This window comes from Sinocyclocheilus anshuiensis, unplaced genomic scaffold, assembly GCF_001515605.1.
Source record: "Sinocyclocheilus anshuiensis isolate Anshui unplaced genomic scaffold, SAMN03320099.WGS_v1.1 scaffold848, whole genome shotgun sequence".
In the NCBI taxonomy this organism is placed as follows: Eukaryota; Metazoa; Chordata; class Actinopteri; order Cypriniformes; family Cyprinidae; genus Sinocyclocheilus; species Sinocyclocheilus anshuiensis.
The window spans coordinates 840,667-863,843 of NW_015549628.1; the positions used below are offsets into that span (position 1 = coordinate 840,667).

At 37.0% G+C, this 23,177-nt stretch overlaps 1 protein-coding gene across 2 annotated transcripts in view; it reads right to left on the reverse strand.

Moving 5' to 3' along the window:
• Positions 1 to 650: 650 nt before the first annotated feature.
• The window catches only part of LOC107659558 (voltage-dependent L-type calcium channel subunit alpha-1D-like), an 83,989-nt gene continuing 61,462 nt past the window's right edge, over positions 651 to 23,177 (reverse strand). For both annotated transcript variants that reach the window (XM_016448547.1, XM_016448546.1), the window contains 16 exons: positions 20,967 to 21,032; positions 20,287 to 20,378; positions 19,926 to 20,085; positions 19,510 to 19,637; positions 18,928 to 19,024; positions 18,726 to 18,828; positions 17,671 to 17,772; positions 15,357 to 15,490; positions 13,672 to 13,788; positions 12,290 to 12,687; positions 10,461 to 10,487; positions 6,460 to 6,588; positions 6,231 to 6,370; positions 6,031 to 6,137; positions 4,999 to 5,313; positions 651 to 2,474 (listed from right to left, as the gene is read on the reverse strand). In XM_016448547.1, the coding sequence (XP_016304033.1) occupies positions 2,169 to 2,474; positions 4,999 to 5,313; positions 6,031 to 6,137; positions 6,231 to 6,370; positions 6,460 to 6,588; positions 10,461 to 10,487; positions 12,290 to 12,687; positions 13,672 to 13,788; positions 15,357 to 15,490; positions 17,671 to 17,772; positions 18,726 to 18,828; positions 18,928 to 19,024; positions 19,510 to 19,637; positions 19,926 to 20,085; positions 20,287 to 20,378; positions 20,967 to 21,032 (2,421 nt within the window). In that variant the 3' untranslated portion in view covers positions 651 to 2,168. The remainder of the gene's footprint in view (positions 2,475 to 4,998; positions 5,314 to 6,030; positions 6,138 to 6,230; positions 6,371 to 6,459; positions 6,589 to 10,460; positions 10,488 to 12,289; positions 12,688 to 13,671; positions 13,789 to 15,356; positions 15,491 to 17,670; positions 17,773 to 18,725; positions 18,829 to 18,927; positions 19,025 to 19,509; positions 19,638 to 19,925; positions 20,086 to 20,286; positions 20,379 to 20,966; positions 21,033 to 23,177) is intronic.

Sequence of the window (23,177 nt, forward strand, 5' to 3'; positions counted from 1 at the left end):
TCGCTCGGCTCCGAAGCGAAAAGCTGGTATGCATTGCACCTGCTGCCTTATTATACTCACGCTGTGATCAGCGGCAGCTGGATGCAATAATTGCATGCCAATGTGCATTGGCTCCTTTTGTTTACACTCGAAGTAGATTGGTCTATCGAAGCGATATCCCAATTCGTCGGTCACGACGTGACTCGTAGTGACCGACTGAAAGGGAACTACAATCCCATAAAGCACTGCAAATGACAGTCAAACGTCAAAAAATTTAAAACGATGGAGAAATATAAAACTAAGTTGTGGATCATATGTGTAGAAACTGGATTTTTAAGTTTCGGTTTATTGCAAAATAATGCATATATATGAATATTTCTTGGGAGATGTGACTCTGTAATTGGTTGAATTTTCCGTATAGAATCAAGGGTAACGTAGTTCCCCTTCAGGAACTCGAGCTGCGTCGAGATTCGCTTTGGGAACCATGGTTACATACGTAACCTAAAGACATTTTTCAGCACAAAATTCAGCTGTTAAAATTTTTTTAAATAATATGAATGGATGGCTTCAACAAAACATTAACAAACAGTTATCATTAAAAATCAATTTCCCTTATGGAGAAAATGAATTGAGTTTTTAATTTCCAAAACGCAACTTTTTCCACTCGATTTGACAGTCAGTGAATAAAGACAGAATTTCCGTTTTTGCCTGAACTGTTCCGTTAAGGATTCATGATGCGAGCATGCACTTCAAGCAACCCAAAACTCCCCCGTCATCACATTTTTCATCGTAATCAACATCATTATAAAACTAAAGGAAGATTTCAGTATTCAAAGCACACCTAAATACATTAGTGGTAGAAATAATTCGCTAATCCGAAACCCTTGCTGTAGTGCGCTATTACTAGATCAGCTATTCATAGATCAGCAGGCTTTTCCAAGTGGCAGCATGTTCCTGGTGAGGGTCGTACAGTTTAATTGCAGACTAATTAAGCAGCATTGTTAATGCACAAAGCATTTACCATTGCACCTTCCTGTGCACCTCCCCGGCACAAAATATGCAACGAAACACGAACCCTTAAAACGGGAAGTCCTATTCGACAGACTCGTTCAATCTACACAAACAAAAGCACGATTAAGACACGATTCTGTAAGCCCTACTAAAGTCCTCATAAAGGGGGTCAAAGCTCGTGCCCCATACTGCATGCCGTAGATTTTAAAGGAACACTACGTCGGTTACGCTTATGAAACGGACACTGAGAAAACAACTTGCATATCTTGTGCGGGTGTGTCACAGACATAACCTCAATAGAAAATTGGCTTTTTTGTTCTATACTTTTCACAAACGAATAAGAATGCATATGAGCAAATAATAAAGGCAAAGAATTTAATAATAAAGTACAGTACCTATTAAAATAACACCAAATTTAGTCTTTTTTTGTAATGCAATAACATCAATTAGGATTAATATTGCTGATTTTCTTTTTTGTACAGTACATAATTACAAAATATAATGTCTCTTTACAAAGTTTTCTTATGCTTTATATATTACAAGTCATTTACAGAATATTATGAAATATCAAACAGGCTATCCTAAATTTAAAAAATAACCTGTCTGCTAGTGCATTCAACACAAATGCTGAAATCCTCTCCAAATCCACAAACCTGCATGATATCCTTATTGTAAACCAGTGCTGTAGAATTAGCGTTTGTTCTCTAAAATATGCACTTGACCTTAAACGGTACTAAAATAGTCGTACGGAGCGAGTCGAAACTAAAGCCTTTGTTGAGGGATATGCCGTACTTAGCTTGCATTGAGCTTGCAACGTGCTTGATATGCAAAACCCTTAATAAAGTGACTGAGGTAATGACATTCGTTTTGATTGTCATCACCGTGGAAACAGCCTGCCCCCTCACCCCTGCCCCTCGCTGCTCATTGGTCCATTTCCTGCAGTGACGGTACAAGCAGCCAATTAAAGTTCACCTTCAGAGTTTGAATTAGCTCCACCCAGGCGCCAAGTTCCTGCGCGAACAGGAAGTGAGCGAGCGGCACCGATGCGTCCGTTCTTGTGGTGCCTTTCTGCTCTGCTGTGAAGGCACTTCTTTAGGTAGTAAGCCAGTAAATCTACTTTAGATTTGTTTGTTTCACTGATCAGTTTCTGAGGAACAGCAGCAGCCGCTAACCAGGTGCTATAAAGTGGTAATGCATATCATTTCGTCTGCCAGGTCCTCCTCGTACTGCGGTCTGGGTTCGAGTTCTGGTTCCTCGTCGCTGTAGCTAGCCGAGACATCCTGCATCTCGTAGTCTCTGGGGCCCATTATGGGAAAGACATTGACGCCGTTGACTCCCGGCGTAATGCCGCCGTTCAGGAGATGGCTGGCGGCGCTCTCCATTTCGTCAATGGTCATCTCGCACGCATCCGCGATCTCGTGCTTCGTGGCGGCCACGAACTTCGGATCCTTGGCGTAGCGACCCAGTCCTTCTGATATCAAGACCTGCTCAAAGAGGAGGAGGAGAAAATGATGCTTTGTTTTGTGAGCATAGTCTTCACTGACACACAGTATGACATACTGTCACTGTCTGAAGAAAACATTTGGTCCCTAAACTAGAAACTATTCAAAAGAGGGAATGGAAACACAGTGTCTTACATACTTCTGCCCTGGTTAGCATGAAACCACAAGGCGTTTGAATAGAAATGTTCAAATCAAAAATTTAAAGCCCAAATTGATATGATACAAAGTTATGTAAAGTTGTGACTACTGCAGTCATTTTAATGCACTTTTTAATTTGGCCTTTATATAATAGTGTCTCTGACTTAAAACTGTTTACAATATTATAGTGAAACATGCCTGTTGTAATATTTAACACATTACAATGATTTTGCAAATAAATAAATAAGCTTTTTATTATTATTATTATACATTTAATGTTGGTAAATATACATAAAAATATACATAATTATTTATGTTCTCATTGTATTTTTTCCATTACATTTTAAATTTACTTGGCTGCAATGGCTGTTTGGTTAAAATAATGGTTTAAAATTTAAATAAATAGCTTTTTATTACTATATATTTTTATATTGGTAAATATGCATCAAAATATGCATATTTGTATTCATTTTATATTTTTTTCATTCTAATTTGAATCTACATGGATACAATGGCTGTAAATGTAAATATACATATAAATTTTTTATACATATTTCTTCTTTTTGTTTGTTGTATTTATTTATTTACAATTTAAATGTAATTGGTTACAATGACAGTTTCTCTTAATTAAAGTAAGTAAATAAATAAATAAATAGATCTTATTACTATATAGTTTTTATTGGTAAATATAAACATATACATACATTTTTCTCTGTGTGTTTATTTTATATATTTTTTGCATTCAATTTGAAACTATGTGGCCACAGTAGATGTTGGTTGAAATTATGTTTTTTTCTGATTTAAAATAAATAATAAATAAGTAAATTTATTAGTAATTTAAATAGGTAATTTACTTACTTTAATAAATATATTAGTGCTGTTAATCGATTAAAAAAAATGAACAAATTAATCGCACATTTTTTTCTGAAATTAATCGCAATTAATCCCACCTAACATTGACATTTTTAAAGATACTTTTATATTGCAATAATGTTACATTCAATCTTCAAATTAATGTACAAACAATATAAAGACAGTATATTTTTAATATTTGTTTAATGGCATCTTTTTTTATGACCGAAGGCCAGTATCACTGATACCAATACTACTGATATCTCTATAAAATAGTTTTTTCCCCCTAATATTTAACCGTTGACTACAGCCATTCAACATTAAAGTGTAATTGACAGATATCAATTTTAACATTTATTAGGCTTTAAAAAAATAACTTCTAATTTAAGTGAACTTAAAACAATCTTCACATAAACCCATTATAATAAATGTCATATTTACCTGTGCCATTCAGCAGAAATATACAGAAATTTAAATTGAAGTTATCAAATACTAAATTCTAAATTAAATATAAATGAATCCTTAAAGCTATAAATGTTACTGATTTCCTCTTTTTTATTTTTTTTACTTGATTAACAGACATCACAGCAGCTGGGTTATTAGGTTATTTTGGCTGCTTTAAGAGCTGCCGCTGCTGAACATGACACGGATCTGACACACATCATATTTTTCTGACCCACTTCAGGTCTTAAAGTCGCTATTAATGAGCTGACAAGTTAAATCGGGTGTGTTAGATGAGGGAGACAGTGCTGGGCTGCTCCAGGACAGTTTTGAAAACCATTTCAGAGACATGTTCTTAAATTTGAATCATATATAACATATTACATGCATGCACAGTTTTAAGGCAGCTTTAATCGTGGTTTTGGTAACTTCATGACTTAACTGACCACGACATTGCATGCATGTCGTTTCATTCGCACTTTGATATGAAAATATACAGGCTACAGCGCGCGCCGGTGCCTTTGTGTGTGCGATTGAAGAGCACACGCTTCGAGCACAGTACTGTTTCCGCGCTCGTTTGACTCCTGCCTGGCGCTGAAGTGAAGTTGGAGCGCGCGTCTGAAACGTCTCCCGTTCTCAGTCGTTCTGCGACTGAATAAATGCACTTCTTGTCAAGAGAAAAAGTGACAGAAGCAGCAGTTGTGAGTGGGGTGGCCAACCCTAGCTCCGCCCCGCGTTAATTGAGTTAAATACTTTTAACATGTTAAACTGAAAAAATGTATCGCCTGCGTTAACGCAATAATTTTGACACCACTAAAATATACATAAACAAATATTTTCCTTGTGTTTGTTTATGTATTTATTTAGCATTCCAATTTGTATCTACTTAGCTCTGTTTAAATTAATTTTAAATAAATAAACTTTGAAAGCGTTTCATAGCAAATACATAAATACTCAGACATCTCCTGAAAATCATCAAGACTTAAAAAAAAAAAAAATGCTAAAAAAAGATACTGATTTTCATAATGTTTGTCAGCCTACATCTCATAAATGGCAAAAGAGGTCTGAGACTCACCGCCTCAACCAGGCTGGTAGCGCTGCCTCTCTTCTGGTGGTACTGGTTTCTGTACTCAGGTGGAACCTGCAGGTGAACGGGCGAGTAGTTCCTCTGGTACTCAGGGTCGTCTGTATACCACGAGCTCTTCCTGATGGATGAGTGGCTGCTGTGGGCGCTGTCCCTCAGAGGACGGTCCACGCGGATAAGCGGCGTGTAGTACGGCGTTCGGTCTTGACTTGCAGGAGTGGGAGGAGGTGACGCCCATGATCTGGTAGATCGAGTAGGTGAAAGCCTGTGAGCCCTGCTGGAGTCTAGACCCGCTACCGCCATCACCTGGACCAACAAGTACAGTGGCCAATAGAAATGTATTGTTTTAATATACAGTGCAATATACAGGTACATCTCAAAAAATTAGAATATCATGAAAAAGGTCAATATTTTTTGTCACTCATTTCAGAATGTGAAACCCATATATTATATAGATTCATTACACAGAGTGAAATATTTCAAGCCTTTATTTCTTGACATTTTGATGATTATGGCTTACAGATAATGAAAACCCAAAATTCAGTGTCTCAGAAAATTTGAATATTACATAAGATCAATAAAAAAAAGGATATTTTAAACAGAAATGTCAGGCTTCTGAAAAGTATGTTCATTTCTATGCACTCAATACTTGGTTGAGCCTCTTTTTGCATGAATTACTGCATCAATGCGGCGTGGCATGGAGGCAATCAGCCTGTGGCACTGCTCAGGCAGAAAAAATGCTGTACATAATACTATGCTGGCATGTAGGGTTGTAATAAAATTGAATAATATTTCATTAGTTGATACCAAAATCAATTTCTTGCATGCTAATTTATACTCTTCTTTATTTACAAAGTAACAAGTATTATCTGTAAATATTAAAACAAAAAAGGAAGGAATTAATTTTAATACTATTTTAATAAATATGGTTTATTATTCTTTAAAATATTACCATATTCAGCCTTAACATCATAATGTCATATACTCCACGTCACAGAACAATAGCGTCGTATTTAATGTTACCTGGTGTTGCATGAGATGTAATGGAAGAGCGGTGTGCTGGTGAGGAAGATCGTCTTGACTGCTCTGTCTGCGCAGACACTCAAAATTAAACGACGGTCTCCGATTACCTATAAACGAGAGCGATTAATATTTTCCGACACTGATGCTCAACAAAGCTGAACCATTAAGCGGAGGGCCAAGTAAGGAACCCCAAGACTTGCCTTGCGGTGTTGGAGGAAGCAGTCTTCTCTTTGGTGACCTACATGAATCATGATAAAGGGGCTGCTCGTCATCCTCATAGTAACTGTCAGGATGATGGTAGCCCCGTGGCGTCTCGTATTCCTGGTCACTGTTGGGGTACCTGCACAAGGACGTGTAAACACCCTCGGATGAACTTCTGTAAATGTGATTTATTTGAAATGGGCCGTGCAGCAGTTGCAACAGTTTTACCTGTCACCCGACAGCATGCTGTCATCTTCGTAAAACTCCTCTCCGCTGTAGTACTCTCCAGAGTAACGATCTTCTTCATACTCCTCTTCGCGGCATATAGTGGGTCGTCTTCTGTCGCTGCCCTGCGACCTGCGCGAAGGTCAAGAGATCAGTGAGAGGCCGGTTAGATTGTGGTCACTGAGTCAGCGAATAACCATGCACTACCATGCAGACGTACGGCTCCAGAGTGCAGTGACGGGGTTAGACCTCATTTCAAAACAAGCAAAATCTTATCAAGACAGTTGTCAGCAGTGTCGTGGCCCTTCTAGCTTCTGCATATAGTCTTTAGTAAATAGCTGTACAGTCTTAAGAAATCTAGTCTCAGCTCAGAGATATTCAGCTTGAAGTTTTCAGTGCACCGAGTCTAGATGTCTTCAGTGACTGTGAAGCATAGACCTTAGAGTGAATACTCTACATTTTACTGACATAAAAATGAAGATGTGAAAGAAGTACAGTCTGGTCAATATATTATACCGTGTTAAACATTCGCTAACTAAAAGTGCTACTAACTTCACTATTTTGACAGTAGCTGTTTTTAAAACAGTGTAGCTTTTATTTTATATGTATCAGTGGTGTTCTGAAATAAGGAGGCAAAGTCTTCCATTTTTTTTTTTTTTATCAAATGTAAATTAATGTCCCAGTCACATTTACTTGGTTAAAGGGGTCATATGATGCGATTTCAAGTTTTCCTTTCTCTTTGGAGTGTTACAAGCTCTTGGTGCATAAAGAAGATCTGTAAATGGCATGTAGGGTTGTAATAAAATTGAATAATATTTCATTAGTTGATACCAAAATCAATTTCTTGCATGCTAATTTATACTCTTCTTTATTTACAAAGTAACAAGTATTATCTGTAAATATTAAAACAAAAAAAATAAAATTAAAACACTCTCATGAAAAGTTTTTCTAAATGAAGTAAACATGGATTAAAGAAACTATTCAAGACAAACAGTCATATCAATAAAGTAATAAAGAACCTTTAAACATAAAAGACATAAATACGTCAATGCATTGTAAAAGAATATGTGTTTGTATGTGTATATATATATATGTTTTTTGAACATTAAAGCATGTCAACATATTCTGTTACACCAAATACACAAAATAATGATCTTTAAAATAGCATCATATGACCCCTTTAAATAAACATTACACAATCGGAAAAAAAAATAAATTCTATTTTATATTTTTACATTAACAATGTAATCAATATTCTATTTATTAAAGCCAAGTATTAATCTCATCAAGTTAGTGTTTTAAGCATTTTTTACATTTATTCCAAAATAATAACTCAAAGTAGTAACAGTTTACACAATATATATTTTTTCGTGAACTTATGTTCAGCTATTCTTTTTAAGGGGAGACACTGCAGGCAAAAACACAGTTTTTTTATGCAAGTTTGAGATTTTGGGCTTTTTGGTTTTTCATAAAGTGTTTTTTCAGGCTAGTGGAAAGAAAACATCCAAAAGACACTGTTAAGTGTTTCTTTTATAGCACTTTATCTATCTGTGTCAATAGATTTCAATTATAATACATATTTTTAAAGGCCGTTTTCTCAAAATGAGTTTTTTCTCCTTCATTGAGCCATAAATCTCCATTTCAGTAGCACTTACACACACCAAACTTAAAATGTTTATTCCTGTCTATATCCTGAAGGTTTTTACAGAGGGATTTGTTCATATGTAATTTGCTTGATTATATACAACATTTTAATCCCCCCAAAATTTTGAAAATATAGTGTTTTCTGTCCATTCTAAGCATTTTCTGAATTATGGAGTGACAAAAATGAGATATCCAAAATTCCCTCTGTAAAAACTCTTGACTCTAATATGTCAAAAAAATTAAACAAGAATTTTGAAACTGACATCATCCAGTGTTTAGATTTTTGTACAATAAATATATGCAAATTAGCGCATATTTCATTAAATAATGACTCATTTGCATATCTAAACCTAACATTTTAGAAAACTTGTAATTCAAAAATTTTTGCAATTATCAATGTAATCAATCAGCTGGGTAAGTGAGACGATAACTATTAGTTATTTTTTTTTACCCTATTCACCTGCAGTGTCTCGCCTTAATAGTTCACTTTTAACTATATTTGAATTTTTCAGATCACTAGTCATCAAAGCTTGGTAAATTCTGTATTATTTGCGTTGTTTTATTTTTGTTAACATTTTTTTTTCACATTCAAAATTTTGAGGAGTAAGAAAATTTGAAATGTAACTGAGATTGAAACACTAAAATTACTAACTAGAAATAATTAAATCTGAACTCAAATAAGATGAATTAAACCTAAATATTAATATTATAATAAGACAAAAGTACTACAAAATATACAAAATAAACTGAAAACTGAAAATATAAAATAAACAATTTACATTATTTATAAAACTATATTAGTATATAAATATTACTAAAATAACTTTTTACAACATGTAGCTGTCTAGCTTGACAAAACTCCACATTGTGTTTTTTCTGTGAAAATGCATTTGCTTATAACAGTATTACATATTTTATACAAACTGGAGTATTTTCTATTACATATTCATTGATAGATAAATACTGTTCTGATTGGAAAAATACAGTTTAATAAATTAATTATTTTTACATTGTGTATTTTAATATATTCAGTATAATTAAAAAAGAGCTTGCACCCTAGAGCAGTGTATATGTTGTTAGCTGCTACTTTGTTACTAACGTAGTGTAGTTTTTTTTTAATAAGAATAGCTACCTAAAATAATAGTAATAGTGCCATTATTGTAATATAAGTATTTAAAAACATGAATAATGTTGCTTGGGAAATTGCTGCTTCAGAATAGTTTTTCCACCATTGCATGTACCATTCAGCAGGTGATCAAAAAAGGGAAAAAAGAGAACATTCTTCCATTCATTTGAATTTGTCTAAATAAATAAATAAATAAAATGTTGAGCAAACTATACTTCTATGACTCATAGCCACGCTTTTGTCAAAGAAAGATATGGCATCTACTCTAAGGTCTAGACAGACTTACAGCCCCACTGGCCCATTAAATAAGACATCTCAACATCCTTGCAGAGGTGAACTTGAAGGACAACTCTTGTTTTAGAAAAATAAACCACATAATAATTTAACTATAAATAAACATTGTGTTTAAGTGTTATTTGCATTTCTATTAAGTATTAATCTGATGAGTCATCCTTTAAGGCAAGCATTTCATTTTGTTAGCACCGGTTATCCAGCAGACACATGCAACAAGCCCCACCTCTTTCCCTTCATCACCCAATCCGGATTGGCCGGAGAGAATCGTCACTACCTGCGCCACTGAACTTGCGACACAAACACAAAAGAACCGCTAGATTTAAATCAGCACAGCCAGCAAAGGATCGAACGCAACTGTTTTGAACGAGCGCACCTTTTTTTAACAACCAAAAAGTTTTGTTGTCTGTTGCGGAAGTACAGACGTTCCTCCAGCGAGAGCTTGATGGGGCAACGCGGAATGAAAAAGGTTTTTTTAGGAGTTGTGGTAGTAGAGGTGGCGCAACTATAACGACATGTGAATAATCCCGCCCACTCTAAAGCGGTACTGAACTGCAATGGAAACGCAAACCGTGCTGAGCCGAACCATGCCGTGCCGTACTGAGCCGTACCGAGCAGAGTCGTACCACGCAGTGGAAAAGCGCCAAAAGACGCATCCTGATTTGTTAATGCTTTACTACATGTTCCTATCAACTTGTTCCAGTTTTGCAGAAAGTCTGTGTGTGTGTGTATAAGGCCCTGTCCCAAATAGCACTCTCAGTCCTTCAAGAGCACCAGTCTCGCAGACATGTAAAGTCAACTTAAAGCACCATATGGGACAGGGCCGAGGTGGAAATCCCAACGCCGTTATTCACTGAACACAGTTCTGCTTATCATTCACCGTCTGTTTCTCTACAAGCATTAGTGCCTGCTATGTGGACATATAATACCTAATGTAACATACCTAATATACGTCTCATAGTAGCGCCTTCTGTTCCAGAAAGCAGAGAGATGGTTAAGAGAAAGCATTTCCGTTAGGAAGGAAAGAGAGAAAGGTGGAGAAAAGCAGAGGAATAGGATAAAGGAATGGATGGACACATATATTACACAGTATATACACGATATATACAGCATTTTCATATATGTGAGGCTGTTTTCACACTTGATTCGATTGCTTTGTCCAAAGTTGTCCCGAGTTAAAAAACATGTCCTCCGTCCCTCACGTATGATTTAACTTTGCATTATGTGGTTTGGCTAGCTAAATAAGCACCAAAAAGATAATTTTGGCTTCACTTTTTGAAGTTGGTAGAAACTGATTATGGAAGGTCTGAACATTTGATTCATTTTCAATTTCATCCAAATTTCGGACTATCTTTTTCTTGTAAATGAACCAATTGGTTTTAAAACATAATTCTGTTTCCTCTCCGATTCCTTGGGTCAATCTTACAAGGATTTTTAACAAAAAGTCTTTGTGAATTATACACATATTGTCTAATGTTGGCTAAATTTTGCACAGATGACCATGCCAAGCCTCATTAATCTTGTCAGGTTTCTGAAGCCCTTCACTAAGAAATGGCCTAATTACAGTGATGAGACAGCAAAGACTGTATCTTGGCGTCCAATATCAAGGTTGGCAAACATCTCAAATGGACTTGGGTTTGCATCAAATGCGCTAGAGTAAAGCAACACACTCATTGAAATTTGTAACTATTTTACGTTTTGGCAAATTAGTGGTAAATTCATCTTAAAGGGGTCATATGATGCAATTTCAGTTTTTCCTTTCTCTTTGGAGTGTTACAAGCTCTTGGTGCATAAAGAAGATCTGTAAAGTTGCAAAGATATGATTTCATTTGTACGTTTGTACAATCTGCTTAAGCCTCATTGACGGTTAGCTTTAGGAGTGGTTTTAGGTGTGAACCTTCATACAAAATTTTTCTCTAAAAATCATACATTTCCATACAAAACATTGCGTATGAATTCAAACGAAGTCAGCACCTTGTAAAATAGTTACGTTTACTCGTGAGATCGGATTTGTGAAAACACCTTGAAGAAAACATGGTATCACCATGGTCAGATAATGGACCAGTGTAGGTGAGAGGAGGGCAGTGGGAGGGCAAGGGCCAGGTGGTTTGATTCAAAGGTGGATAAATGCTAAAAAAGAAAATAATTTAAATCTAATGATCTAAAGGTACGGTCACATTAGGAAAATTTCGGCCAAATTTTGAGGGCAAAAAGATCAGTTGTCTATTGTTAATAATATAGCGATGAACGAAGCCCAGCTCACACAGAAGTCACTTTAAAACAAAGCAGATTTCTGTTGTGAATTTGTGGGACCAACTTGAAGCTGTTGCAAAAACTGCATGGGGAAATTTCACTCACATCCATTCCAATTGAAATGACTGGATTTCGCCTGTGAAAATTCGGCAAACAATGGTACATTTGAACGAACCTTAAAGCTGATTATAATGCAGATGAATAATCATCTAAAAGCATAAATGTAAATGAATGCAGAGTTTAAAAAGTCACTTTCTTCATCAATCTGCTAAAGAAATCAATTACTTAAGACCTTGAAAAACTCCCGTCCTAAAGCAATTCCAGTCAATCCGAATAGATTGAAGGAATTGGTTTAAGAAGTCAGTGACACATGAGATTACAATATAATAGCTAGCTATTATAAATCTATATCTATAAATCTAAAAATGCTAACACTGACAAATCATTGATTGAATACATACAAATAAATATCCCAAAATAGTAAAATCAAGATGTTGGATGAACAAAACAAGCATTCACCTTTGTCCATGTGGGCTCCTGGGCTTGTCGTATTCTCCGTAGTACGATCCCGGGTAACCGTTAGCGGGCATGTGCTCATAGTAACGATTGTGTCCTCCGTTGGGTAAGCTGGACACATTGGCGTTGTTGAGGTTGATGTTGGTAGACTTGGGCGACTTGTTGTAGGAGTTGTGATGATGATGATGGTGATGATGGTGGTGGTGGTGGCGGCGATGATGGTTTTGCTGCGCCATGGCATTGGCGCGTCCCAGGCGCCCCATGGGCTGTTCCATGAGGGCGTAATGTGGAGGTGGCTGCACCTGCAGGGGGCGCTGTGTGGCATTTGTCTGGTGGCCGGAGCTCCTCCGGGGGTCTCCATTTATGTGGTTGATGTGGTTGCCAAAGAGTCCTCCATTTCGCTGTGAAGATATACTTGTGTTTGTAAGTTTAAAGAAATACGCAATGGACTTTAGTCAGGGTTGATGCCATATTTACGATTTCACAAATGAAACGAAAATGTAAGAACAATAACTAAAAAGATAACTATAATTATAAAGAACTATATCCACACCAAAGGACGATAAGGTTCTGTTTATTTTACTTGTTCACTGCAATTTTGTCGCCTGCCGCCTAAATGCGGATTCGGAGTGGATTCTGATTTGCTGTCAATGTTTTAGTTGTTCATCAGCTGGAAAAAAATATAGTTCTAAAAGTGATTCCAACAATATCATCCCTCAGTGTTGTTATCTTTATAGCCATGATGTGGACTTCACTATTCTCATTGAATTTGAACAATTGTTATCGTTATTGTTATCGTCCTTGGTGTGAACGGCCCTTAACGAATAGATGTACAGGCTGCAATTGTAATATCGTCCTTTCGCTGATGCAATAAACAAAAAAATGTCCTTTTGCTGTCAAAAAATTGAAATATGGCGTCTCTGACCGTTTATCCAATGCCAAGTCATTTGATTGCCATTTTTAATGATCTCATGGGAAAAAGAAGTTGGAAAGGAGGTAAAATGGCGTATGGTGTGAGTGAATTTCATGAACTGATTAAATCTGAACTGAATTTGAAATCAAGAGAAATGCAGATACACTGAATTAGATATGCTACACTAAGGCTAACGTTGTTACTACAAACCTGCCATACAAATGTACCTATTGTATAATCTTCAATAAAGTCAACCTTTTATATTGTCAACTTGGCTACTTTATCCCTATTCAAGGTCTTAATCTAAGTGTGTATGACATCCAGGGATGGCGAACAATTCATCGCAACTCCCTTAAGGAATCGTTACTATTAAAAACAACTGTTTTCATTTGTACCAGGCAGTTAAAGTGAGACAATAAGGTACAGATCGATTTTATAAGGAGAAAGTGGTCATAAAAGGTGAGTAATTTACCCTATAAATTTCTTCGTCCTCCTCTGGTATAAAGTCTACTAGCTGATCATCCTGCAGGTCACATGATATCGCACGGCGGATTTCTGGCCCAATGTCATGCAGCGTACGAAGGCCAGCCTGAAACCGTGATGACAAGATAGCTAAGGACCCGCTCTTGAATGGAAAGCCATTGAACAGCAGCGACATGTTGAAAACGGAGACCCTCACACACACATGCCACCAGGGGGCAGTTTACCAGACACATTGACACACAAGCTTGACGAAGACAGTTCCAGACAGGACAAATTCATGTGAGATGACAACAAATCACAGTAAACAAAGAGGAAAAACACGAAAACGCTTCCGTAATTACACTACAACTAATACACTTTAACTAAGATGCTAGCCTTTACTGTGACTTTCTAAAAAAATACTATATTAGCCACATATGCTATTTAGAAACATTAACGTTTTGTGTTTAAAATATTTCTAACATTTTAAAAGTGTAAAACATTTCTATGGTTAACTAATCACACTAAAAACCTCTAAAAAAGGATTATGTTCGCAGAGAAATCAAACCCATTAGTAGTGTTTGATTTATGAGGATGGAGACCAACAAAACATCTTAAACCAATAATACATGAATTATAACTCTGAAGTGATGGCAAACGAATACAAACACTTCAAACTACATGTATAACAGACAAAAATACATTTACAGATCACCATTATCACATTGAGGGATCCATATTCAAGCTAAAACAGCATTAGCGCATCCAGAAACAGAGATATACAGTTAAGGTAAAGAAGGTCTCATGCAAAGGAAATACAGTTTGTAATTTTTTTTTGATTATTCAGGGTGTTTACACTGATATGGATTTGCTTTTGATTAAAGGGGTCATATGATGCGATTTCAATTTTTCCTTTCTCTTTGGAGTGTTACAAGCTTTTGGTGCATAAAGAAGATCTGTAAAGTTGCAAAGACTAAAGTCTCAAATCCAAAGAGATATTCTTTATAAAAGTTCAGAGTCAGCCACACCTACCTAAAACGGCTCGTTCTAACACGCCCCCACATATCTACCTCACTATGTGGGAAGATTTGCATAACGCCGCCCAAATGTTCACGCAAAGAAAGAAGGCGTAAAAGAATGTTCTTTTTAGCAGCATCATATGACCCCTTTAACATAACATTGGAACTTATTCTGGCATAAAAAACACTTTTTTGATCAAAATGTAAAGTGAACAATTTCAGCTATTTAGGAGCATGTATAATGTATAATATTTTAAAACCAAATAAAATAAAACATTAAAAACCCTTTTTTTTTACTTATATGTCATGACTTTGGAGAGCTGTAAACATTTCAGTGTGTTAAATAATTTAAATATTAATTTCAGGGGGTTCTTTAACTAAATATTTTAGGGATTCGGCTGACAAGAAATCTCTTGGGGTACATTTAGGAACATTTAATTCTATTCAATTCAAAAATAAATAAAGAACAAAAAGTTGTGCTAACAATACAATAATTCAGCAATGAAAAATATAAATGGCTTTCCCCCAGAGTTTGAGAATGACCTTCAGTGATGCGATTTCTGTAAGCGTCAACGCACCAAGTCCAAAACCAACAACATTATGACCATAAAAGAACATACAACTTATTAACTCTAAAGAATCAACAAAATTCTATCTCCAAGCACATTCTGCTTACCTGCAGGGCGATGGCGGTGTTGTTCTGTGCTGGGTGAACGCCCACCAGGCCTTCCTCTTTGCGTTTCTTGAATTTCCTAAAGTAGTCCTGTATCAGGAAAGTGGCATAGAACTTCCCCACCGTTACCTCATCATCTGAGTGAACAGACCACACACACGGCTTCGCTGTCAGCAAGTAGTTTCAACGCACGCATACACACCTCTGCGGTGACGCACGGTGAGAGACAGAAACTGACGCAATGAGATGCTTTATGTTATTTGAACTATGTACTATTAAAAGAGCTTTGTGAATCAGACGTTAATAACCCATTTAGAATTATCTGGATTTCTACACAAATGGCTCGTAAAATAGGATCTATATCTACATAATAAACACAGATGGTCTTAATTAATAAACACCACATAAATGAGCAAAATATGCTGTACATCACAAGACACCGATACATTTTGCTGTTTTAGTCACCTTGAATGCATATACAATTTATTTTATAAAATTGTAGTAAAAACAGTAATATTGTGAAATATTATTACAGTTTAAAATAACTGATTTCTATTTTAAATATATTTTAAAATGCAATCAATTCACATGATGCCAAGCTGAATTTTCAGCATCATTACTTCAGTCTTCAGTGTCACATGATCTTTCAGAAATCATTCTAATATGCTGAATTATTTTGCTGCACAAAAACATTACTATTATCAATGTTGAATCATTTGAATGCATCTATGCTAAAAAAGTAGTAATAAAAGTATTAAAAAATGATTTGTATATAAATAATGAAAAATTATATATATATATAAAATGCAAAACTTGTGCTGTTTTTCTACCTAGCCATTAATGCTAGAAATATAGATAATTACAATTAATAGTTGTTAGGTTTACAAATTGTATTCACAATGGTATTGTAAAAGTAATAAAATTCAACTAGATCTAAGACTAATTATAATAATATGTGGAAAATTCAACTTAAGCTGCTAGTTGTGTTTGGGAACACAGTAGCTGGATTCTAGCTGGTCATTAGCTAGTAGACCACCTTGGACCAGCAACAAATCAGCTACCAGCAAGTCAAACAGCTAATGACCAACTAGAAACTAGCTATCCTGTTCCAAAATATAGCTACCAGCTTAATGTAAATGTTAGTTGTAGAATATTTCATATTCACGGTTTGGCACCCATCTAATTTGAGTCACCAAATGAGTAAGCATATTAGTATTAGCATGTTAGCATTAGCATAGCAAATGTGAGAGAGATAACTGAAAGTTTGAGGTGAGGGCAGGGGTTTAAAAAAAAAAACCGCATCAGCTAAGCCATCTAACTTCACTAAAATCTAGACCTAAATGTGTTTAAGTTCTACTGGGAACATGCAAGCAAGCAGCACTGAGCAATATTAGCACATTAGCATTGCATTTCTGTGGGTGTATCTGTGCATGTCTAATATCCTGTTTTTGGATATGCATTTCAATCATCTATGTGTATACAGTATAACGTGTTCATCTGCATGTTCTGTTCATGTACTGTATGTGTAAGTGTGTGCGTGAGAATCATTCTGAAGCAGGGGTCTGTGTCACTTTTTTTTAAACAAGCACGTTGGGGACAGATCAGGAAAGAAGAGGCAACATTAGTTCCATGCCACCACCCTAAAACAGAATTGCTTCAGAATATTCTGAAGATTTGAACTTTTACATGAACAGAAAGACAATCAATGAGGAACGGAAGCTGCGGAAAAGCTCAAGCAGATACAGGAGAGAGCGACAGCGTAGAAAAGAGAGAGAAACAGAGAGAAAGAGACACATTTTTAGAAGAACACAGCATGCCTGAGTTGCCATGCAAGCCCAAAGCTCAACACACACACACACACACACTAGGGGTTAAACAACTTCTGATCTTTTGAAGTCGACTTTTATGTGATGAAAGTCGAGTCGAAGTCAACTAGTCGCTGATTACGTCATTAATGAACAAATAAGTCTGGAGCTGTGACAAACACCTTGTGCACAGCTATGACCGAGCAGGAGAGGAGAGCATTCGCGACACATACAGAACAGAACAAACATCGCAGAGACCCGACCAGGAGAAACTAAGAATACAACAGCAGGAAAAAGCTAGTGCAACAGCTGGTGTGTGTATGTGCATGACACAAATGCATAGTATGTGTGTGTTTATGCTACATTTGGGAAACTGAAGTGTGTTCAAAAATGATATTTTTTATCTTTATCTAAATGGATAATTTAGGTGTGAGTTGACAGGGGTATTATACGTCTATGTTGTGAATGTGTATTCTCCTTAGCGGCGACAATCTCTGAGCTTTATAACTGACCACCAGCAGGGGGCACCACTTGATCCAGAAGTTTCATGCTTGTTCTCTTCCAAATCTTCTTAATCACGGCTCGGAGCTCTTCATTCGCCTGCTCTAGGTTACCTGGGTCAAAACACACACCATGTTATCAACACAATGTAGTTTCTATTCACTACTGCCAACCAGGACTGAAAAAAGGCAAATTTTCAATATTTTGATGACTATACTTATGCATTTACTCTGAACAGCCTAAAAAGGGTGATTTATGGATGATTTCAGAGGAACCACACTTGTAATATAATGTTTAATTCACAAAGTATAGTAAAATATTTTCCACTGTCCATTTTTCACTACATGAATGCAAAAAGCAATAACATTTAATGATATTATACTTAAATATACTCATACTCATATACACTGCTGTTCAAAAGGGGTCAATAAGAATTTGGAATTAAAAAAAATAAATAAATAAATAAAAAGGAATTAATACCTTTATTTAGCAAAGATGCATTTAATTGATCAAAAGTGACAGTAAATACATTTATACTTAATACTAGAATATTTAGTTATTAATAAAATCCTGAAAAATGTATCATGGCTTACACAAAAATATTAAGAAGCACAACTATTTTCAACACTGTTAATTATAAGATACACCAACTCAGCATATTACAATGATTTCTAAAGGATCATGTGACACTGAAGACTGGAGTAATGATGCTGAAAATTCAGCTTTGCATCACAGGGGAAAAAAAATTACATTTTAAAATATACTAAACTAGAAAACAGTTATTTGATATTGTAATAATATGTCAAAATATTAATATATTTTAGATAAATAAATGCAGCCTTGGTGAGCAAAAGAGATTTTTTTTTTCAAATCGTATTTACTCAAAACCCCATACATAGTGTTACTACATAGATTAAATGTTTACCTATATTAATATTTCACTAAAACATTTTAAGACATATTTTGTAACTGATGCAAAGGAGTTGATTTGAATTAATTAATTGAAATAAAATGTTTAAAGTAATTTGCAAACCAATACTAGTAGTTCTGCGAAGAATGCACATACCTTCCGTTTTGATCTTCAGTGCAGTTCTCACAAGAGCAAAAAGTGTAGCATTAAACATGACAGTGCCGTCACTGTTCAGAGGCATGTTCATAGCCACCAGCCTCTGGAATAGAGACAACAACAGATAAAAAGAAAGAGTGAGAAGGTGGGTCGGGTGTGTTTGCTAATTTTCAAATGCATTATTTATAAATGTGTGTCTTACCTTGCAGGCGACTCTATGAGGACAGAGCTTCCCAAAGCCAAGAGGAGGCTGAATACGGCGCAACAACGTCACTACATCAAGATGTTTTATTCTGCCTCTGCAATAAAATAAAAGAGAGAAACACTGACTGAAAAATTCTCCATTTACTCTTCATCTCATTGCTACTCTGGACAAGCAACTGCCATATTGAGAATTGAGGCGAATTGAATTTGTTTCATAATTGACCAATTTTGCAATATTGACAGTTATTGAACTGAATCAACATTTTACTGATTCAAACTGAACAATAACACCATTGTTTTCTGCTTATAGCTTATATGAACTTTACAGTTACTGAACTAAACTGAACCAAAGCTGAACTAACTTGAGCTGAATAATGCCACAAATGTTGTTTTTTAGAGCTGCTTTACAGTAGAATTTGAATTCGTCTCATATTTGAAGAGGTGTGCATCACTGATTCTGTTATTTTCCTGTTTATTACTGCTTTTTTTTACTGTTTACAAGCTGCTTTGAAACAATCTGTATTATATAAAGCGCAATAGAAATAAAGGTGACTTGACAAACACATTTTCACATCCTTACTTGGCCTCTGGATCATACTCTGACCAAATCCTCTTAAATTCATCAAGATGATGTGGCCCCAGAATCGACCAATCTCGGGTCAGATAGTCAAAGTTGTCCATGATGACAGCCACAAACAGGTTAATGATCTAAAACAAGACATTATTTAATTTGATTCACATGTACAACTTTTGAGAACAACATTGCTGATCATTAAAAAAAAATAACCCTGAAAAAACAAACAAAATATATCCTTTTGGGATTCCAAAATGACAAAACAGTTAACAAAGAGTCCAAATAATCTTTAATAAATTCTTAAAATGCTAAATTATTTTTGGAGGTTTAAAGTAATATTCTAAATAATAATATTATAATAGGTAATTATAAAAATGAGAATAAATCAAAAGGAAGTCTTTATGTAGTTAGTATGTATGTACCAGGAAGGCACAGAGCATGTAGAAGGTGATGAAGTAGATGATGGCAAAGTTGCTCCCGCAGGTCATCTCTTCTCCAGGATTATAATCTGACTCTGGGTCACACAGCTTCCCTGGCATGCATGCCAACATGATATCCTGCCAGGCTTCACCTGTTGCACATCTACACCCAAGAAACAATTAATCTGAAATGTAATCCTATAAAGCAGGCTGTATCTTACATTAAACACTCCTTTAAACACACAGATAAAGTGGTAGCATATAATAGGGAAAAGAATAAGAACCAAAGGCAAAAACATCTTTGTAAAGATTTAAAACTCTGCCAACTTGCAGCTTTAACATCCTCACTGTGCCATTCACTGACCTAAAGAGCAGAAGCACAGCCTGAGGGAATGTCTGAAAGTTGTTGTTCCTGTTGATTTGTGTGTGGTCCACCATGGCAATTTTCCCAAACACCTGAAAGATGGCAAACTAAGTTGCACTGTGCTGTATTAAAAGGTCAAGTGTGTAATTTTTGCACTGAATGTGGGTGATTTGCATTTTAGTCAAGATATCAGCTACAATTACAGTACTTATACTGTAATACTATTTAGCAAAACTGTCATTTTTAATTACAGACAAGACAACCAGAAAAATAAAGCATAAAAATGACAATACAATACAATAAATAACCCAAATAGATTCGCTATACATATCATTTTCGAATTGGATTTGACTAATTTTTGGTGGCTGTGGTTGCCCATGATACTTCAACAATGTGAAAAGTGATGCTTTTAATGCTTTGATTATTTTTCATAACGGCTGTGCGTTCATGGGGAAGAAAAAAAAGATATTAATACAATTATAAATTACATTTTCTGAAATAAATCTGTTAGTAATTTTCCTGTATTTTGAAAACTCAATTTTATATGAATTTGTCTTAATAAAGCAAAAAAGTTGTAAAATAGCACTCTTAAAAATCTGTTTGACAGTTGCATGATAGATTATGAATGTTTCTCACAATTCATGTGGCATTCAAAAAATACAACTTATTATGAAACTAACCTGCATGCCAATGACAGCGTAGATGAAGAACAGCATGGCTATCAGCAAAGCGACATATGGCAGGGCCTGAGAAAAGAGCATAAAATATATATTACTATGATATAATATTTTTATAAATCAGGGGTTCCCTGATTAGCTTGTTACCTAAGCTCTGCAGGAAAGTGGACCTTGGGTTGAGAACATCTTGGTTACTTGTGTAAACCTCGTTCCCTAAAGGAGGGAACGGAGACGTCACATCAGTGACCGACGAATTTGGGGATCTCGCCAGAGAGACCCATCCACTTCGAGGGTAACTAAACGAGCCAATGGACATTGGCATGTGGAATTCGCATCTAGCTGCCACACCCCGCAGAGCAGGTATAAGAGGCAGCAGGTGCACTGCATTAATTCATGTTTTGGACCCGGCAGCTCAGTGGTGGTACAACAACCGTGGCGACGGGATGTGACGTCTCCGTTTCCTTTCTTCAGGGAACGAGGGTTACACAAATAACCGAGACGTTCCCTTTCAGTCGGTCACTGTTGACGTCACGTCGGTGACCGACGAATTTGAGAATCCCTACCAATGCGCCACAGGTGCTGCCCCCTCCAGTGCCCCATGTAGGCCTCCTTACCCTTCCTATAAGGCAGACGATAGGACCAGGCTCTACACAGAGAAGGTCGACTACTGCTGTTCCTCGAGCAACCCAAACAGTAGGACTTGGATAACACTGGGAAAGCGTGCCCTTCCACTTGGAAGAGGCAAGCTGCGGAGTCACCTCCTCCCAGAGGGGGTTGAGTAACATTTACTCATGTGGAATAACCCCGTAGGGCCCTATTGCACATGGAAGTCTCTGAGATGGCCCAGGGCTGCATCATTTAGAGACGGCAGAACGTAGTCTGCCAGGGGAAACACGGCCCTAGTAACTGTACCGTGGAATACACATATGGGATCCCAACAGGGTCACTTATATGGGCACTAGCCTCACACCAGATTTCAGGAATTCATTGGATGAAAGGCCTGGCGCCGGACGCTCCGCCACATCCAGCCGCCGGAGTGCTGGAGGACTCGACAGGGTTAACCCGTTTAGGGAACTCTCTGGAGAACTAGGCGTTAAGGACGCCGCAAGCCGACTCTGAACCAGGCCTCTCAGTGCCACTACCCATTTAAGGTGAGAACACAGGAGGACACCGGTTCAACACGTAGGCTATAGAACCTAGCGAACGTGTTAGGAGTTGCCCAGCCCACAGCCCTACAAATATCTGCTAGCAAGGCAGCACGAGCCAGCGCCCAGGACGATACGACACCCCTAGTGGAGTGAGCACGCAGCCTGAGCGGGCAGGGCACACCTTGTGCTTCATATGCCAAGGTGATGGCGTCCACTATCCAGTGGGCCATCCTCTGCTTGGAGACAGCCTTCCCCTTCTGCTGTCCTCCGTAACAGACAAAGAGCTGCTCTCTGAGGTCCTAAAGCTCTTTTACGTATTTGATACGTATTTGATAAAAATTTTTTGTGTGTTTCACTCACTTTCCTGACGAGCGTTACTGATGCGCTGCAAGCAGAGAACTGTATATCTCATTTCTGTTCACCTTCAGAGTTCTTTAGAGCATTTGCAGTACATTCGTAAGGCAGACGTAAGTGCCGTTATGTACTGAAGCTTTGGAAACAAAACCAAGGGTTCAAAAACATAAATATAAAATTGAAGAGAGCCTTGCTACGCATTTTGCCATCTTCTCCTGCGCCATAGTTACTGAGCAACGGGGTAAACAACTGCTGACTTGACGCAAACAAACCGCGGTTTGGACCCAAATAATATAATGTGAACACAGTCAGGGGGGGCAGGGGGAGGGGGGAGCAATCGAACTCGGGTTCGGACCAAGCAATTGAACCAAGTGTGAAAGCACCCTAACAAGACCTTCTCCTCGTCCTCCCTGATCTTGCACAGCATCTGTGTGAGTAGGCTCACTGGGGGGAGCATAAATTTGTGCAGGCCCCGGGGGCCAGCTGTGTGCCAGTGCATCCGTGCCGAGCATTGCCTCGGTTAGGGAGTAGAACCACTGGCAGTGGGTGGTTTCTGGAGATGCAAACAGGTCCTTCAGGTCGATCGCTTCAAACCAGTCTTGGGGACGGATGCACTCAAAAATGCATTTCTGCATCAACATTTTCAACGGCAGATTGTGAAGCGCGCGATTCAAAACTCGCAGGTCCAAGATTGGTCGTAACCCACCGCTCT